The sequence below is a fragment of the Nematostella vectensis genome, chromosome 12 (assembly GCF_932526225.1).
Source record: "Nematostella vectensis chromosome 12, jaNemVect1.1, whole genome shotgun sequence".
NCBI lineage: Eukaryota > Metazoa > Cnidaria > Anthozoa > Actiniaria > Edwardsiidae > Nematostella > Nematostella vectensis.
In genome coordinates this window covers 4,684,904-4,701,061 of record NC_064045.1, presented here as the reverse complement: position 1 = coordinate 4,701,061, position 16,158 = coordinate 4,684,904, and the positions used below count along the sequence as shown (strand labels likewise).

Sequence of the window (16,158 nt, the reverse complement as noted above, 5' to 3'; positions counted from 1 at the left end):
ACTTTTAGAAGCCCCCCAAATTGTGTACCAAAATTGTTTCCATGGTTTCGCAGGGTATAGCTTTGTACAGAGCTTTATCAGATCAGAAAATTAATAGGGGCACAATACAAAAACATTAACAAAATAGGGGTGATAAATATTCACCATCCTCTGTGATCTCAGGCTATGGTTCCCAACCTGTATTCTTGCCCCCCTAGTTTCATCGTTTTCATTTTTCTGGATTACGGTAGGCCTTGTTGCTGGAAAATGTATTCAAAAAGAAAAATGACATCTTAACTCTTGTTTATACAAGATTTTATTGTTTACACAACTTAGTTCTATGGCAATAAATATTGCAATAATTTACAAAAAAGAATATAATTTCTATCTTTTGATGGTAATATGGCATTTTGTTAAAAATATCAATTTTAGCCACACTTACATGCCATACCATCACACTACTTTTACTTTTATTTGTGGAAAATTTACAAAAATATCCAAATCACAAGCTTTTATGGGAAAGGCTTGATTATAATTTCGATTTAAAGAACATCAGTCAAATTCTGCACCAATTGTGATACTGATGTTTCCTGGCATGACCTCCGTCTTGTGGAACCACTGGTTTGTGTCAATAACAACTGAAGAAGAAAAATAAAAGTTAGCAGAAGTAACTATGATTTTGGAACTGCAGGAAGTACTGTGTGCAGGCCGGGGAAAAAATGGGGACCCCTAAAGAAGCAGATGGGGATGACCATCCTATCTTCAGGCCTGTATCTTTCAGGGTATAAAATTCCAACAACTGCTATTCCTTTTTGGTAGTCTCCCTTGAAGCCGTTCTGGACTCACCATGCTAGGCAGCGATCGAGCTCTGGTGAAGGCTGCTGCTTAATAAGGACATGCATTCCTTTCCCATTATTTTAAACTCAGTTGACTCACTAAACCAATCAGCATCATTTTCAAAAGTAAAAAGATAGTTTCCAGGCAAAAAGTCACTTGTTCCAGGATCCTCTGGCTATACCTATATGGTGTTAATGGAAGAGATGATCTTCCCAAACAAAGGTGTAATTCAAAGAAAGATACTATTACCCAGTTATATGTGAGACTTTGTTTATTATTGTACTTACTGACTTCTCCTTTGTTGATTGGAACTTTCATGGAGTGACAGACATGCTCGCATTCGGGCGGGGGGATAAGTGTCCAGACCTTGGTGCCAGAAAGCTGTGCTTGCCATGAAGGACGCTCAACACTATCAATCTGTCAAGCCAAAACGCTGCAGGTCATTGCAAATTATATGCTTCATATAGCTGATTGTTAAAGCCGCATTGTCACCAGTTTACTTCCAGTGGATTACATAACAATGTCAGATGATTTTTTAACGAAAATGCGAAAAATATTTCAAAATTGTGAAAGCAGTGTGTCTATTGAAAGTTTTTTTGAGGATATGATTGATCATTTAGAGCAGATGGCCTGTTAAATAGCAAGTATTCTAATAGATTTTATTGTCTTTTAACAGTTGAGGTTTCCATCCGATGTCTGCAAGTAAACTGGTAACAATGCAGCTTTAATTTACCTTAGGTAAAATAGTTAGGGGTTGGGAACAATACTAAGAAATAAAATTCTACATAATTTACATGCTTGAAAAATCCCTTCTCGCATTTTCCTGCAAGTGCCATTTCATGTGAACAGTTTTTGCTTCAACTTTTTTTTTCTGCGAAAATTAGGAGAGCACTCCACTCTTTTTGCAACTTGAGAGAGAGATTGCAAGTTGTAAAAAAAATGGATAACTTGTTTTTTCTTTCTTCCAGAAGAGTTGCAAGAAAAAAGGATAAAAGAAATAGGTAAGACAGAGCTTTAGGGTAAAATATCAATCTGTTTACTCAATTCTACTCCAGTATGATAGAGTTAACCTGGCTCCTGTTATGATAGGAACTCATTTGTCTGGATAGTTTTAGTTTAGCAAGACCACAGGTAGTCCAAGAAAGAGCTTGGGCTACCTGTGGCGAGACTTACATGGATCTGTGCTCCGAGTCCTGGGCCCCCCATGAAGAGCCAATCTTGTTGACTTGTCTCTGACTCTGCCGGTAGGAAGTATGGACGTTGGTAATGCTGTCTTAACTTCTCACGGACCACAGGGTCACAGTTACTCCTATATAAACAAATGGCCGATTAGTAAACAGTGAAACTTTTTTAGGGTGACAAGCTATGCCAAATTGTCCAAGATGGAAAATCTCATATCAAGATCAGAGTACATGCAGCTATTTCAAATAAGGCTGCACTAAGGCCCCATCCACGTGTTTTCCAAACTTGTGAAAACACATATAAATTACGAATCCAGTCCACACGTATCCAACGTAATTTACGGGTGTATCCGAAATTTTTTTTGAAAAACGCTCTCCAGTGTTTTTTTTATCCGACACGAATACGAATACATGTGGACTGTTATATCAAAAAAATTTGAATACGCTTACGTCATTCTGTTGGATGTGGCAGAAAATTACGCTTGATGCATGTGGACAAGAGCCAAATTTGTAAAAAAAAAATTGGGTTTTCATAAATTTCCAGATACGTGTGGACTGCTGAAAATGATTCGAATACCCTATGTGTGGATGCAGAAATTTTTGCATCTGCAAAAAAAATGTTTGCTGAAACAATTTTTTAAGGATACGTGTTGACAGCCTAAAAAATTAATATTTGAAACCTGCAAGGCTTTATGGGATGCATAAAAAGGGCTGAATCAAGGTATATGAAAGCAATATGAAAGCTCAGATGGACAAGAATGCTAGAACCTTTGAAGCCTGGATTTGTTATTATTTTAACTAATTTGCTTTTTTATTTTGTAATCATAAAGTACAATGAGTTATGATACATGGATTCTCATACTGCAATCTTATTTGAAACAGGTGTATACCAGTGATGCATTGAATAACTTTATTGTTAATTTAACCTCTAATACAATTTAGAGTCTAAGTAGCATGTTTTCTCCAATTTTGTTTCCTTCAAGACGTTATGATACCGAATAATTCTTTTCTCTTTGTTTTCCTAAAAAAAACCCATTCTAATGCTATCCTTTATTCAAATTTCATTTCAATTGTGTTTGCTTAATGGATCGATTACATATTTCGGCATAATTAGGTCAAAGTTGGGTCTAGATTGGATTCCCATTTTTAATGTTTAACATTTCACTTGAAGAAAGGCCCTACAAATATGCATTTCCTACACTTTCAGTTTATTTAGACTAGAACGTCAATCTAATCGGAAGCAGCTAGTCTCTAATTGTATTGAGAGTCAAGAGATTTACTTCACTTAAACAGCATTATGCTAATGAAAGGATGCTATTTTAGTCGGAGGTTCATGCAGCGTTTCGACAAAATATAATCACCAATATATGGCATTATAACAACAGATTTGCCCTTTAATGTATTAAATTTAGCTTTAAACCGCGAATCCTAGATAAATATCTGCATAAAAGTTCACAGATAAAGAGCTTAGCACCGCTTTAGAGGAAATACGGAGATAGTATACAGCTGGTTTTCCGCCCACCCTCACTGTCTCTAACATTTTATAGAAACAAAAAGGCTAAGGACTACATTTATCGAGAGGCTTTCTGGAGCCGTTTTGTACCTACCAGCCAATATACCAAGGCTTTCCCTTGAATTCTGCCCGCTCTTTCGGCATGTGGAAGGCATCCTTTAGCGTCAAGAACTCGGTTTTGTAGGGGAAAAATTGACACTCTTCTTCAGTGATTTTGTAAGAATTTTTACTGCTGTCGTAGAGCTTCTTCAAAAAAGTAAAGTTAAAAGTGTCCAGGGCAGACCAATTTTGGGCGGCATCGGTAACCACAACAGGCCTCCCTTTGTATGCGTACTTCTCTATGAATTCTTCCCTTGTCAAACCCGATACTTTCGGCACAGCTTCGAGTCCTTCACACATCATTGCACAGTCGCTCGGTTTACGTGTCATTTCGCCAAATAGCTCATTCACCTCGACCAGGCAAGGGCCTTCATCTTTCCATCGTTTGATGTATTCTTTAGCTCCATAATAGCTGCCCACACCAAGGATTAGAGGCACGATAAAAAACACAACAAACTTTACTAGTAGACCTTTGGAATTTCTCGCCCGACTAGATTTTACACTGTTTAACAATTCCTTGCGAATAATTTCATCATCCTCTCCTTCTTTGCGGGCTTTTTTGCGTAGTTCGCTGAAGAGATTAGTCAATTCGTCGAGATTTTGTGAGCTCATTTTCACACACGATACAGTGCACGTTCAAACCAGACAACAGTTCGCGAACAAACATGTGATGTGTGCACTTGTTAGCCTCGGTCACTTGTTATCAAGAGTTTCGTACCTAGGGAGGGGTGGGTACGACACCTGGATTTCCACGCCAAAGGCGCAAAAACGGCTATACAAAAGAAACTACCTCAGAGCATAATTATCATAAATCAGTATTTTTATATTGTCTCCTAGATAAATCATTAGGCCATTTGGGGAAGACTTTTGATTTTGAGCATGACATTGTCTAAATGTAGGAACTGGATATTTGCTTCCTGTATATCTAAGAGGATTTTGACTTTTCAGTTGAGGGAAGATAATAGAAGTGAAATGCAGTATGACAACCAGTCTCAAGTTATGATTGCAAACAGATGTTAAGGAACTTGTCATTTATTGATGCAGAACCGACATTACATTCTAGTTATGTCTAGCCTAAATCAAACGCTTGACTAGTAAGCTGAACACAACATGTTTCATTTGTGTACAGCTTACAGCTGAAAACTAAAACTGCTCATTTGTACTAATGTCCATCATTTAGTATTCCTCTCCCTCCTCTTCGCCCTCCTCCTCAACACTGTCAACACCGACCTCCTCGTAATCCTTCTCAAGAGCTGCCAGATCCTCACGAGCCTCTGAGAACTCTCCTTCCTCCATACCCTCACCCACATACCAGTGGACAAAGGCACGCTTGGCGTACATCAGATCAAACTTGTGATCCAGACGAGCCCAGGCCTCAGCGATGGCTGTGGTGTTACTCAACATGCACACGGCACGCTGCACCTTGGCCAGGTCACCGCCAGGGACAACAGTAGGTGGCTGGTAGTTGATGCCGACCTTGAATCCAGTGGGGCACCAGTCAACGAACTGGATGGTTCTCTTGGTCTTGATGGTGGCAATGGCAGCATTGACATCCTTGGGGACAACATCACCACGGTAAAGCAGACAGCAGGCCATGTACTTGCCATGACGTGGGTCACATTTCACCATCTGGTTGGCGGGCTCAAAGCAGGCATTGGTGATCTCAGCAACACTCAGTTGCTCGTGGTAGGCCTTCTCAGCAGAGATGACTGGGGCATAGGTGGCTAGAGGGAAGTGGATACGAGGGTAGGGCACCAAGTTGGTCTGGAACTCAGTCAGATCCACATTCAGGGCACCATCAAAGCGCAGGGAGGCAGTGATGGAGGACACGATCTGGCCAATCAGGCGGTTCAGGTTGGTGTAGGTGGGTCTTTCTATGTCCAGGTTGCGACGGCAGATGTCATAGATGGCCTCGTTGTCTACCATGAAGGCACAGTCAGAGTGCTCCAGGGTTGTGTGGGTGGTCAGGATGGAGTTGTAGGGCTCAACCACAGCGGTGGAGATCTGAGGAGCTGGGTAGATGGCAAACTCCAGCTTGGATTTCTTGCCGTAGTCAACAGACAGACGTTCCATCAACAGTGAGGAGAATCCAGATCCCGTGCCACCACCGAAAGAATGGAAGATCAAGAAACCTTGAAGACCAGTACATTGATCGGCCTGAAATAACACAAAAACATGGTTGAAATTTGATTCAATAAAATCTGGTTACATTACCAAAAAAGTCACCATAGCTACAAGCGTCAACACAGCGTTTCAACAATGTGACGATACTTCTTTTCAAACAAAAGAATCTTACCAGTTTACGGATTCTGTCAAGCACCAGATCGATCAACTCTTTTCCGACAGTGTAGTGTCCACGGGCGTAGTTGTTAGCAGCATCCTCTTTGCCAGTGATAAGTTGCTCAGGGTGGAAAAGCTGGCGGTAGGTTCCAGTGCGAACCTCATCTGTAGAAGGAATAAAAAGATGACATTAGAATTATTCGCCAGTTGAAACCTAATCATAAAAAATTATGCATGCATAGTTTCGAAATCTTTTGTTGATTAAAACAGATAACATAGCAACACGGTTACGGTCATTTTGCTGGCCTACAATAATGTAATTTGTAAAATCTCCCCATGGAAAACAATCAGCTTGAAGAAGAGGGTTCGAATTTTGTAATTCGAACATTTTTCAGACGTTGCGCTTGGTTAACGTCGTGCTCGTCACCTATTGCGAAACAGTGGGGGTCGCTATTCTATCAATTTAACGGATGTTGAACCATAAAATTACTCTTATTGTTCACTTACCGACTACTGTTGGCTCTAAATCAACAAAGACAGCTCTGGGGACGTGCTTTCCAGCGCCGGTCTCGCTAAAGAAAGTGTTGAACGAGTCATCGCCGCCACCGATCGTCTTGTCGCTCGGCATCTGGCCATCGGGCTGAATTCCGTGTTCGAGGCAGTACAACTCCCAACAGGCGTTGCCAATCTGCACACCGGCTTGTCCAACGTGGATAGAGATACACTCACGCTAAAAAGAACGTTCATGGTCAAGAATTGGAAGTAACCGAAAAAAGCGCGCGAGAGAGCCTCGTCAACGAACTTCTGGAGAAGGGTGATTTCGAGCTGTAAAAAGAGTTAAAGTCGATCATTTTTAGAAAGAACATACTATAAATGTACTTACCATTTTGTATTAGTTGGTTGATTTCGAAGGAGATTTGGATATAAACTGTAATGGAAGTGCTCCGAACTGTAGTAGAAGTTACGATCTCTCTACAGTATTGGGTCGCAAGCTGAAATGACTCACCTCGTGACTGGGTGCGTATAAATATGATTCGTTATGCTAATTGTTCTTTGTCCACTATTACGACGCTCTAATTGGTTAATTCAAGCTGACACTAAATATTTGGATTGAAGCGTCTTGACGTTGTCATGGAAATTTGAAGAGTGAATTTCAAAACCTGATTTTCCGGTTACATTCTACCGTCTAGAGCAAACAGCAGCGCGAACAAAATCCCGCGTTTTTATAACTCAATAAAAGGACCAAATTGCAATTGCGCTCTTCAAAATGATTTATTATAGCAGGAACAAACATTTTAGTAGTATTTACTTTATCAGCACTGTTAGTGTTTATTACTATAGAACGATAAAATGGTTACAGAAGGGGTAAATTGTAAACAAATGTAGCCTGATAACGCGTTACTCATGCGTGACAATACCAGGCAAAGTTTACGATACACAACATAGCAAATAGTGTGTGACCAAGGAGAAAAAGTGTTTACAAATAAACAATAGTTTTGTTCTCCAAATAGGACAATAATAGAAGTAAACTTACTACTGTGCCAACATACACTATCGAAAATAAAAAATCTAAACACATTGTTTTTACACAGTACTTTTGGAATGAAGACTAAAAGCCTCAGCCTGCGTCTTATGCGAAGCAAGCTTCTTTCGGTGGGTTTCAGCTCTGTTTTGGCCGAAAAATGGATTGAGAGCTCGAACTTCTTTGCGCTTTTTGAGTTCCTGTATTCACAGGAGAAATAAAGCCTTCTCCGCCGGCATAGCTTTTGCCCTAGCCTACGAAGGAAGCCCAAAGGGTTGGGGGAAGTAAGAGATACGAAACGAGGCGCGAATGATGAGGGAGAAGGCTTGCCGATCCATTCTCTCCAAGCGCGCTGGTACTGTCTCCAGCTCTTTTTCCGCAAAGGATCAGAAAAGAAACAATGACGTACGGGACTCTGTGGCGATGAGACTAGCGCGTTGCGCGAAGAGCTGAGACAAATGACGGAGCTCCAATAAAAGGGCAAAATAAGTTGTTTTATAGCAGAACAATATAAGAAACCGATAAAATGGAAATCAAAACCCATGCGCATACACAGGAGGATGCGCGCACCAGGCCAAAAACATACCAATAAAATGGATATGACAATGCTGCAAACAGGCAAAGGCCATGCTCAAAAATCTTGTAAGGAAATACTCCAAGGAACTCTTGTACATAAATCTGCGTGCAAAAAATAAATAAATAAATAAGTTGCTTGATGAAAACAATATGCCTTTTGCCCTGGATCACCTGGTATTCTACCCTGGGTACCAGAGCCTTTGTCGCGGCATTTTGGCTGAGCGTCACTGGACGAGAGAAGTCTGGAGTCTCTGGTACACAGGATAATAATATTCCTGTAAACGTATATATATATATAGACCATACATAACTGATAACATCCAGACGTGCGCAAGGGCGGTAGGACCAGTTGTTGGGCTAAATTCTAATAACAAACCACGAATTTCCATCTAGTGTTTGATAAAAAAAACCCGGTCAAGTTTCGTTGCGTAATCCGAGCTACTAACCCGAGGCGCGCGAACAGTGCCCGACGCATTAGCCGAAACGTGCCCGACCAAAAAGAATTATGCGCTGAATTACCGTTATGGCAGATAATGCTTAACGGCTAAGCTAGAGATTCCTGCCCCAACACCGCCACGCACAGCTCGCTGTGACGCAGAGTGAAAAATATATCGAGTTCTACTTGGGCGCACTGGGTCTCTTGGGGTCTCGATCAGTCACCATGGTAGTGATTTCGTAATACACATGCGCATACCTCTCAACCTCCTAAAATCTCAAGGCTTGAGAATTTTGGGGGGGAAGGGTCGGGGTATCTTCATTTTTTAGGGGGAACGGTGGGTTTAGCCTTGCTTGCGTTTGCCGTATACAAAGCTCTCGCGAACAAATCCACTCACGAGGGCGTTAGATATAATGCGCTACACAAGGGAATTATTGTTTCAAATATTTTTATAGAAAATAAGCAAAATGACGATTTTCTATAGAATAATTTTTCGGAAGCGATAAAAATATCGCTAAAAAGCGGGAGATTTGGTGCTCAATGCGGGAGAGCGGGAAAAGGGGTCCAAAATCTTGAGACTCCCGCCTAATGCGGGAGAGTTGATAGGTATGCGTGCGCATGGTTCAAGACATAAAATCCATGACGAATACGCGTCGCTTGAACCCTTGATTTGGTTGTCTCAAAAGATCCATGTTTAAATAACCTTGACTTTGGAAGTTTGCTCAAAAATCGTATTTTTCTTAGTAGTTTTCTTAGCAAGGAAATAGAGAATGGCTCGACAGGCGCGAATCCTATCCGTAGCCAATAAGGTACTTGAATTTTGTTTTTGTTATGTTTTTTTTTATCCTAAATAATCGAGATATTTGTCAATCAATCAATCCTTTTTAATAACCTATTACAGTCTTCTACTGAATTACAGGTTGTCAGCAACAGTAATATAGAGACTAATAATAACAATAATACACAATAGTCATTAATATACTAGAAGTTCTCGTGGAGAAGTGAAGTGCTCGAGCTCATAGATTGGTTGGTCATTCAATTGCAAGGGTTAAATCTATATTCTTTTAGATTTGTGTGGGGCAGTTTGCACATTTTCCATAAGCCAGATTTATGTAAGACCCCCTTTTCTTTGCAGCCACTTTCTTGGCTGATCATTAACCCTTTGTTTCATGGTTTCTCTGTTTGTTTTATAAAAGAAATAGAACAAAAACAAATTGTTTGTAGTCTTTATTTTTTAAACAAAAGAAATTATTTAATTAAAGGCATTGTATGTCAAGAAAAGGAAAGGCGAAGTCTGATAACCATAACAAGCAATCTAATTAGCTGTGGAGGGGATGTGCAGTCATAGATATTATGGAAAGTAAGTATATTAAAAAAAAGACTACTTTTTGGTGGTTGAGTGGGAGGGGCACAACCCGTGTGTCCACCCCGAGCTGCATGCCTGTACATACCCAGTAAGCTATTTTGGTCTAAATGGTGGCCATGATAATAGCTACTGAAAAGATTACTGCTCATGTATTAACATATAGTGAACTATACAGAATTTATGATTTCCTGCTTCTCCCTAACAATAGCTTCTGCATGTAAGTACACAGCAGTATTCACTGAAGCCCACTGATTTCTAAAGAATCTCTGTGTCTCCTCTGTGGCTTGTAGCAATCAACTTTGTTTTATTTCTTGGGCAATAATTTGCAATCATAGTTATAGTTCTGGACTGGACATTGCTGTGGAAAAATAGACTCAGAATATAAAATACTGCAAACCCAGTATCAAATAAAAAAAAAAAAAAAACAATTTTATGTCTGATATTAGAAGGGCCGAGAAGCGGGGCAGAGCCGAGATTATTCGGATTGATTTTACATTTCCCTTTATACACAAGTCTCATCAAATAACACAGAGATCTCACTGAATGCTTATTATTTACCCGTCATTCTAAGAATTTGGTTGGTTTGTCTTCCCTTTATAAAGTTATTTCGCTCAGTTGCATTTATAAACTACAGTACAATCCTCAGACAATGGGATTTGGGCTGTTAGGTATTCAACATTTCGCTTTGCCCTTAGGGCCCTTAGGTGAGACGCTAGTTTGATTATCCGAGTTCTTTTATTATCAAATGACAAACTTCGAAAGCCATGATAAGCAAACCCCGTAAAACATCGGATCATAAGTCGTCTTACTTACCAAATAATTCTTGGATATCTCCATCGTATTCGCGGTATAAATCGAAGACGGAGCTTTCAACCATTATCGGAAACACAAGGCAAGTGCGAAAAATGCTGGTGAATCGTGGACTGCCAAAGGTAGACCAAATCTTGGTTTTCACAGAGTCCGTCCAAATCTAAGCTGGAAAGGCAACGCATAGACTACTAATTGACGATGAGGGGAGGGGACGTGAGATTTCGTTTCCAAGATGGCGGCGGTTTGTTCCACAGGAAACCCAAATCGACACGATGACCGAAATTAGTGTTGCTCTCGCTCGCTGCGCTCGCTCGAGCAATTAGTTATGAACCTATCGTATAACCAGGCGAACCAGATCTTCAGTTGTATTTGTGATCTGTGGCCACCAGTGGCTTTACAGATATGTACAAAGTTCTGCAGGCCACCTCTCTCGAGATTTGTACAGAGTAGGGTATCCTCCTAGGCCACATCAGGGAAGATAATGCGCAATCAAAAGGTCGCACTTGAGATTTTGTTTATTATTACCCGCTAAAAACTTGAGAAATTCGAAGCCTTATTTGTTATAAAATGAGCTTATTGGAACCTTTTTCCGTCATGTTGTTAGCCACCAGTTTTTAGTATATTTTGTCGATTGCCTGTTATGCCTAGTGCACACTAGCGACATATCGACATAACGACATGGGCGCGCGCACTATGTTTAGCCCGACATAACGACATGGACATAATGACATGTTTCTCTCTATGTCGAAGATAAGAGTGCGCGCGCCAATGTCGTTATTTCGCTAGTGTGTACTTGGCATAAGAGAAAAAACTTGTTTGGCATAAGAGAAAAATATATTTTTGCTAGTGTGCACTAGACATTACATTATAGGGCGTTTGTCGCAAGTCGGTATAGATGAGCGACTACCGGTTTACGATTTATGGATTGAGTAAATGAGAGCTATATGTTTTAGGCGTTGCTCCCCTTGTCTACCACACTCCAAAATGGCAAGTAGGGGCGTGGCTGTCCACCTCCAACTTATCAAAACATTTCGAGGTCTGTTACGGCCCCTTATTGCCTATTTACAAACACGCATAGACACTGATCAAGACATTTCAAGGTTCAGTTGTTTTATTGCATTTTCGGAGAAATATTACAGAAAAGTTAAAAAGTTAAGATAATTCAGACAGTTTAGTATTCCTCTCCCTCCTCTTCGCCTTCCTCCTCAACACTGTCAACACCGACCTCCTCGTAATCCTTCTCAAGGGCTGCCAGATCCTCACGAGCCTCAGAGAACTCTCCTTCCTCCATACCCTCACCCACATACCAGTGGACAAAGGCACGCTTGGCGTACATCAGATCGAACTTGTGATCCAGACGAGCCCAGGCCTCAGCGATGGCTGTGGTGTTGCTCAACATGCACACGGCACGCTGCACCTTGGCCAGGTCACCGCCAGGGACAACAGTAGGTGGCTGGTAGTTGATGCCGACCTTGAATCCAGTGGGGCACCAGTCAACGAACTGGATGGTTCTTTTGGTCTTGATGGTGGCAATGGCAGCATTGACATCCTTGGGGACAACATCACCACGGTAAAGCATACAGCAGGCCATGTACTTGCCGTGACGTGGATCACATTTCACCATCTGGTTAGCAGGCTCAAAACAGGCATTGGTGATCTCAGCAACGCTCAGCTGCTCGTGATAGGCCTTCTCAGCAGAGATGACTGGGGCATAGGTAGCCAGAGGGAAGTGGATGCGAGGGTAGGGCACCAAGTTGGTCTGGAACTCAGTCAGATCCACATTCAGGGCACCATCGAAGCGCAGGGAGGCAGTGATGGAGGACACGATCTGGCCCATAAGACGGTTCAGGTTGGTGTAGGTGGGTCTCTCTATGTCGAGGTTGCGACGGCAGATGTCATAGATGGCCTCGTTGTCCACCATGAAGGCACAGTCAGAGTGCTCCAGGGTTGTGTGGGTGGTCAGGATGGAGTTGTAGGGCTCAACCACAGCGGTGGAGATCTGAGGAGCTGGGTAGATGGCAAACTCCAGCTTGGATTTCTTGCCGTAGTCAACAGACAGACGTTCCATCAACAGTGAGGAGAATCCAGATCCCGTGCCACCACCAAAAGAATGGAAGATCAAGAAACCTTGAAGACCAGTACATTGATCGGCCTAAAATAAATAAATAAATAAATAAATAAATAAATAAATAAATAAATAAATAAATAAATAAATAAATAAATAATTAAATAAATAAATAAATAAATAAACAAACAAACAAACAAACAAACAAACAAACAAACAAACAAACAAACAAACAAACAAATAAATAAATGTGAATATTTTTTTTATTTACTCCTCAAAAAGAGTTTGCTCACCAGTTTCCTTATCCGGTCTAGAACTAGATCGACGATCTCCTTCCCAATGGTGTAATGTCCACGGGCATAGTTGTTAGCAGCATCCTCTTTGCCAGTGATAAGTTGCTCAGGATGAAAAAGCTGGCGGTAAGTTCCAGTACGAACCTCATCTGTAAGAGAGACAATGAATTCTCATCATTGGCAACACAAAAATAATGCTGGAAATTGTTATCGAAACAAAACAAAACAAAACAAAACAAAACATCTGAAATAACCTACACTAAAAAATCTTCATACCCGGTCAAGAAGAAAAGACAAACGATTGCAGAAAACATGAATACCCCACAAACCTCATCTGAGAGAGAAATAAATTAACCTTACTAGCCATGATAAGTTCCATAATGTTTTATTTGTTTTGCTTTATGAACAGAAAGAAGGGAAAAGATAAGAGATAAGAAATCTAAGTCATACTACACGCTTTGCTTTTGATTGTCGCTCTCGTCAAAAGCTTGTTGTTTGGTTTGCAAAACATAAAGTCTCGCCTTATCCACTCTTTAAATATGATATCGACCAAAAATAAGAGTATTTACCGACTACAGTTGGCTCCAAGTCGACAAAGACTGCTCTGGGAACGTGCTTTCCAGCGCCGGTCTCGCTGAAGAAAGTGTTGAACGAGTCATCGCCGCCACCGATCGTCTTGTCGCTCGGCATCTGGCCATCGGGCTGAATTCCGTGTTCGAGGCAGTACAACTCCCAACAGGCGTTGCCAATCTGCACACCGGCTTGTCCAACATGTACTGAAATACATTCACGCTGTAAAGTAAAAGCAAAATGGATATCTGGTGAGATTCTGAAAGCTCTGTCGCTATCATCATCGGATTTTACTTCTCTTTGTTCTCTGTAAAGTTCTCGAAACTTCCTCAAAATTGAACTTTTAGCGACTACAAATGAATTAGTTGTCGCTTACCATCTTGACTTAACTAGAATATAGTATTTTTTAGAGATTTTTCAAGTTAAAATTTGAAATTTGCAGAACTGCTGAAGTCACGTCCACAGCAAGCGAAGTCCTACTTGAAAGGTGCAGTCGTTACGCGGGATTCGTGATTGATGTCGTAGCCTCTTGCGTATGCTTTTCAAACCTGTTTCAAACAAGTTTTTGACTAGGAGCTCGAACTCTGATTGGCTGCTGAGTTTTAAAAAATTGACAGTTTTGACATTGACGTATGATTTCTACAGGAAGCCCACTAGAAGGGAAAATCCCAAAAACAGAAGCACAGGTAACACAAGCACTCTTGTATTCTAGTACGCGTGATAGCGGAGCCAAGTGCGGCCGCAGGCCGCGCGCGTAGCCCCATAGGCATGGAAATATGGTATAGGTATGCGACTTGGTTTTTGTGGTCATCGCGCGGGTACCCTGTGGTGTCACTCGCCAGCCATCCAGCCAGTCAGTCAGCCGCGCGACTCCCAGGCCCCACTCGGCCCCAAAATGGCGACTAAATACAAGCACGGAACAAGGGAAAAAGTTCTTGTCGATTATGCGATGATTATTTATTTTGCTTCAAATTTTGTGACTTAAGGATTAAGTCAACTAGAGGAGATCTACTAACATTCATTCACGCCAAGATTTATCTGGTTTTAGCTAGTAAATTTAAGCAAGTAACAGTTCACATTAAAAAGCGAACAGAACCACAAGAAAGCGACCAAAAAAAACAATGCAAGGTGAGTTTCGGACGACGATTTGTATTGTCTATTGAGGATATGACAGTTATTAGGCTTTTTGTTGTCCTTTTTGTATGCTTTGAGAATGCGAGTACTTAACTTAGTAATCAAATTATTTGAGCATAACAGGTTTTGTTTTGACATTCTTCGTTTTATCTATATTCTTGATTGTGTTGAATAAAATACAATACAACAAAAACTGGAATTGATTGTGTTGAGATATTTCATAAAGGCTAACCAATATCGTGTTGCATTTGTCAAATATTGCTAAAGAAGACCTTTCTTGTCTTTATATCCTGTGCTCTTAGTCCTAAGAAGATACATATCCTTAGAAGATACAGCAGCTTTTTTAACTTACAAGAGAAATTTTCCTTACTGAGGATAAAAAAAAAACCCTATTTTCAATATGTATTGTTGTTATTGTCTGCATCTCATGTGTTTATTTTTTTTTCAAATAGTTGTGGAAAATTAGTTAGATTATAAATGGCTTGATAAAAAGATTGTTTTGAAAGAAATAATAAATAATTGTTTTCACTCTTTTATGAACCAGGAACTACCTGAGGGCCAAGATGAATGCTAAAGACTGGAAGACATGAGAATTAAAAATCATGTCTTGAAGAGAACAGTAGGATGTTCTTATTCACTAGTCATTTGATACCCCCACACTCATGGTCCCCGGGGATTAAACTTTAATAAAAGCCTGTTTCCAAGTTAAGAGTCAAAAACAGTCAATACCACCACCCCTCTTGACATATTCTGGTTAAAAAGTGGTCTAAAACCCCACATTAACCCCTGACTTCTGTGGGACCATAAGGGAGGGGGGCGCAAATGACTAGTTCATTACTATGTGATTCAGCAGTACACACTCATAGGTTTTTTTAGAACAAGATACTTATATAATATAAAACTAAAAACAAACTTTTGATTTTTAAATAATAAATCTGTAAAGAAAACAGTTTTCTATCAACCTAAAGATAATGGGATATTTGAGAAAAGTGCTGAATATAATTATCACATTATTGTTATTATATTTTCTTTTCAAACATTTAAGGAAGAGTCATATTTCTTCCTTTTTCTTCTCCCTGTTGACTATTTTTATGCAATTGATGCTCTTTGCTATTTCCCCTCTACACCAAAAATAAATTAATGAACAGATTTGATTTTTAAATTAGAAATTTTCATTTATTACTTTCACTTATATTTTCTCTTTAGGATTTTTTTTCCAAGTCTCTTGCCCATTACATTTATGTTAGATGTTTAGATTTATTTCATTGGAATAGTTAGATCCAGGGTTTCTCAAAACACCAAAATATAATGCATTACTGGATGTATATTTGTAGATATTAATTCCCATGGGGATGGAAAATCACCACTTAAAATGGTACATTAAATCTTCAGCATTGCATCTTATCTAAAATTGTGTCTGACACTATATTCCATCTTTGAAATCCTGTTTCATCCATTGTTCTTCGCAAGAACAAAGCTTGTCAGAATGTAGCTTTA

At 40.2% G+C, this 16,158-nt stretch overlaps 3 protein-coding genes and 1 long non-coding RNA gene across 4 annotated transcripts; all 4 read right to left on the bottom strand.

Moving 5' to 3' along the window:
* Nucleotides 1–277: 277 nt before the first annotated feature.
* Nucleotides 278–4,315, bottom strand: LOC5509639 (bifunctional arginine demethylase and lysyl-hydroxylase JMJD6). The gene is made up of 4 exons (XM_001630081.3): nt 3,605–4,315; nt 1,990–2,125; nt 1,104–1,233; nt 278–617 (listed from the first exon to the last, which is right to left on the bottom strand). Exons 1-4 carry the CDS (start codon nt 4,219–4,221, stop codon nt 532–534), a joined length of 969 nt encoding a protein of 322 aa, XP_001630131.3. The 5' UTR covers nt 4,222–4,315; the 3' UTR covers nt 278–531.
* Nucleotides 4,316–4,625: 310 nt separating this feature from the next.
* Nucleotides 4,626–6,928, bottom strand: LOC5509638 (tubulin alpha-1A chain). Its single transcript, XM_001630080.3, has 4 exons — nt 6,773–6,928; nt 6,397–6,619; nt 5,906–6,054; nt 4,626–5,766 (listed from the first exon to the last, which is right to left on the bottom strand). The coding sequence occupies exons 1-4, from the start codon at nt 6,773–6,775 to the stop codon at nt 4,786–4,788; spliced, it is 1,356 nt and encodes a 451-aa protein (XP_001630130.1). The 5' UTR covers nt 6,776–6,928; the 3' UTR covers nt 4,626–4,785.
* Nucleotides 6,929–9,633: 2,705 nt separating this feature from the next.
* LOC125557596 lies at nt 9,634–10,913 on the bottom strand. The gene is made up of 2 exons (XR_007305333.1): nt 10,603–10,913; nt 9,634–10,147 (listed from the first exon to the last, which is right to left on the bottom strand). It is a non-coding gene; the product is annotated as an uncharacterized LOC125557596 (long non-coding RNA).
* A 779-nt stretch (nt 10,914–11,692) lies between these two features.
* On the bottom strand, nt 11,693–14,064 carry LOC5509657 (tubulin alpha-1A chain). Its single transcript, XM_001630079.3, has 4 exons — nt 13,904–14,064; nt 13,527–13,749; nt 12,958–13,106; nt 11,693–12,751 (listed from the first exon to the last, which is right to left on the bottom strand). Exons 1-4 carry the CDS (start codon nt 13,904–13,906, stop codon nt 11,771–11,773), a joined length of 1,356 nt encoding a protein of 451 aa, XP_001630129.1. The 5' UTR covers nt 13,907–14,064; the 3' UTR covers nt 11,693–11,770.
* Between the last annotated feature and the right edge of the window lie 2,094 nt (nt 14,065–16,158).

Bases quoted from the DNA above. Each gene is read 5' to 3' on its own strand.
- LOC5509638 (XM_001630080.3), bottom strand. The intron at 6,055-6,396 runs GTAAGTGAACAA...TTCCTTCTACAG, and splicing joins TTTAGAGCCAACAGTAGTCG to ATGAGGTTCGCACTGGAACC. The intron at 5,767-5,905 runs GTAAGATTCTTT...GTGTTATTTCAG, and splicing joins TTGACAGAATCCGTAAACTG to GCCGATCAATGTACTGGTCT.
- LOC5509657 (XM_001630079.3), bottom strand. The intron at 13,107-13,526 runs GTAAATACTCTT...TCTCTCTTACAG, and splicing joins CTTGGAGCCAACTGTAGTCG to ATGAGGTTCGTACTGGAACT. The intron at 12,752-12,957 runs GTGAGCAAACTC...TATTTATTTTAG, and splicing joins TAGACCGGATAAGGAAACTG to GCCGATCAATGTACTGGTCT.
- LOC5509639 (XM_001630081.3), bottom strand. From the start codon at position 4,221: ATGAGCTCACAAAATCTCGACGAATTGACTAATCTCTTCAGCGAACTA. The intron at 2,126-3,604 runs GTAGGTACAAAA...TTGTTTATATAG, and splicing joins AAGCCTTGGTATATTGGCTG to GAGTAACTGTGACCCTGTGG. The intron at 1,234-1,989 runs GTAAGTCTCGCC...TTGGCTTGACAG, and splicing joins GACTCGGAGCACAGATCCAT to ATTGATAGTGTTGAGCGTCC.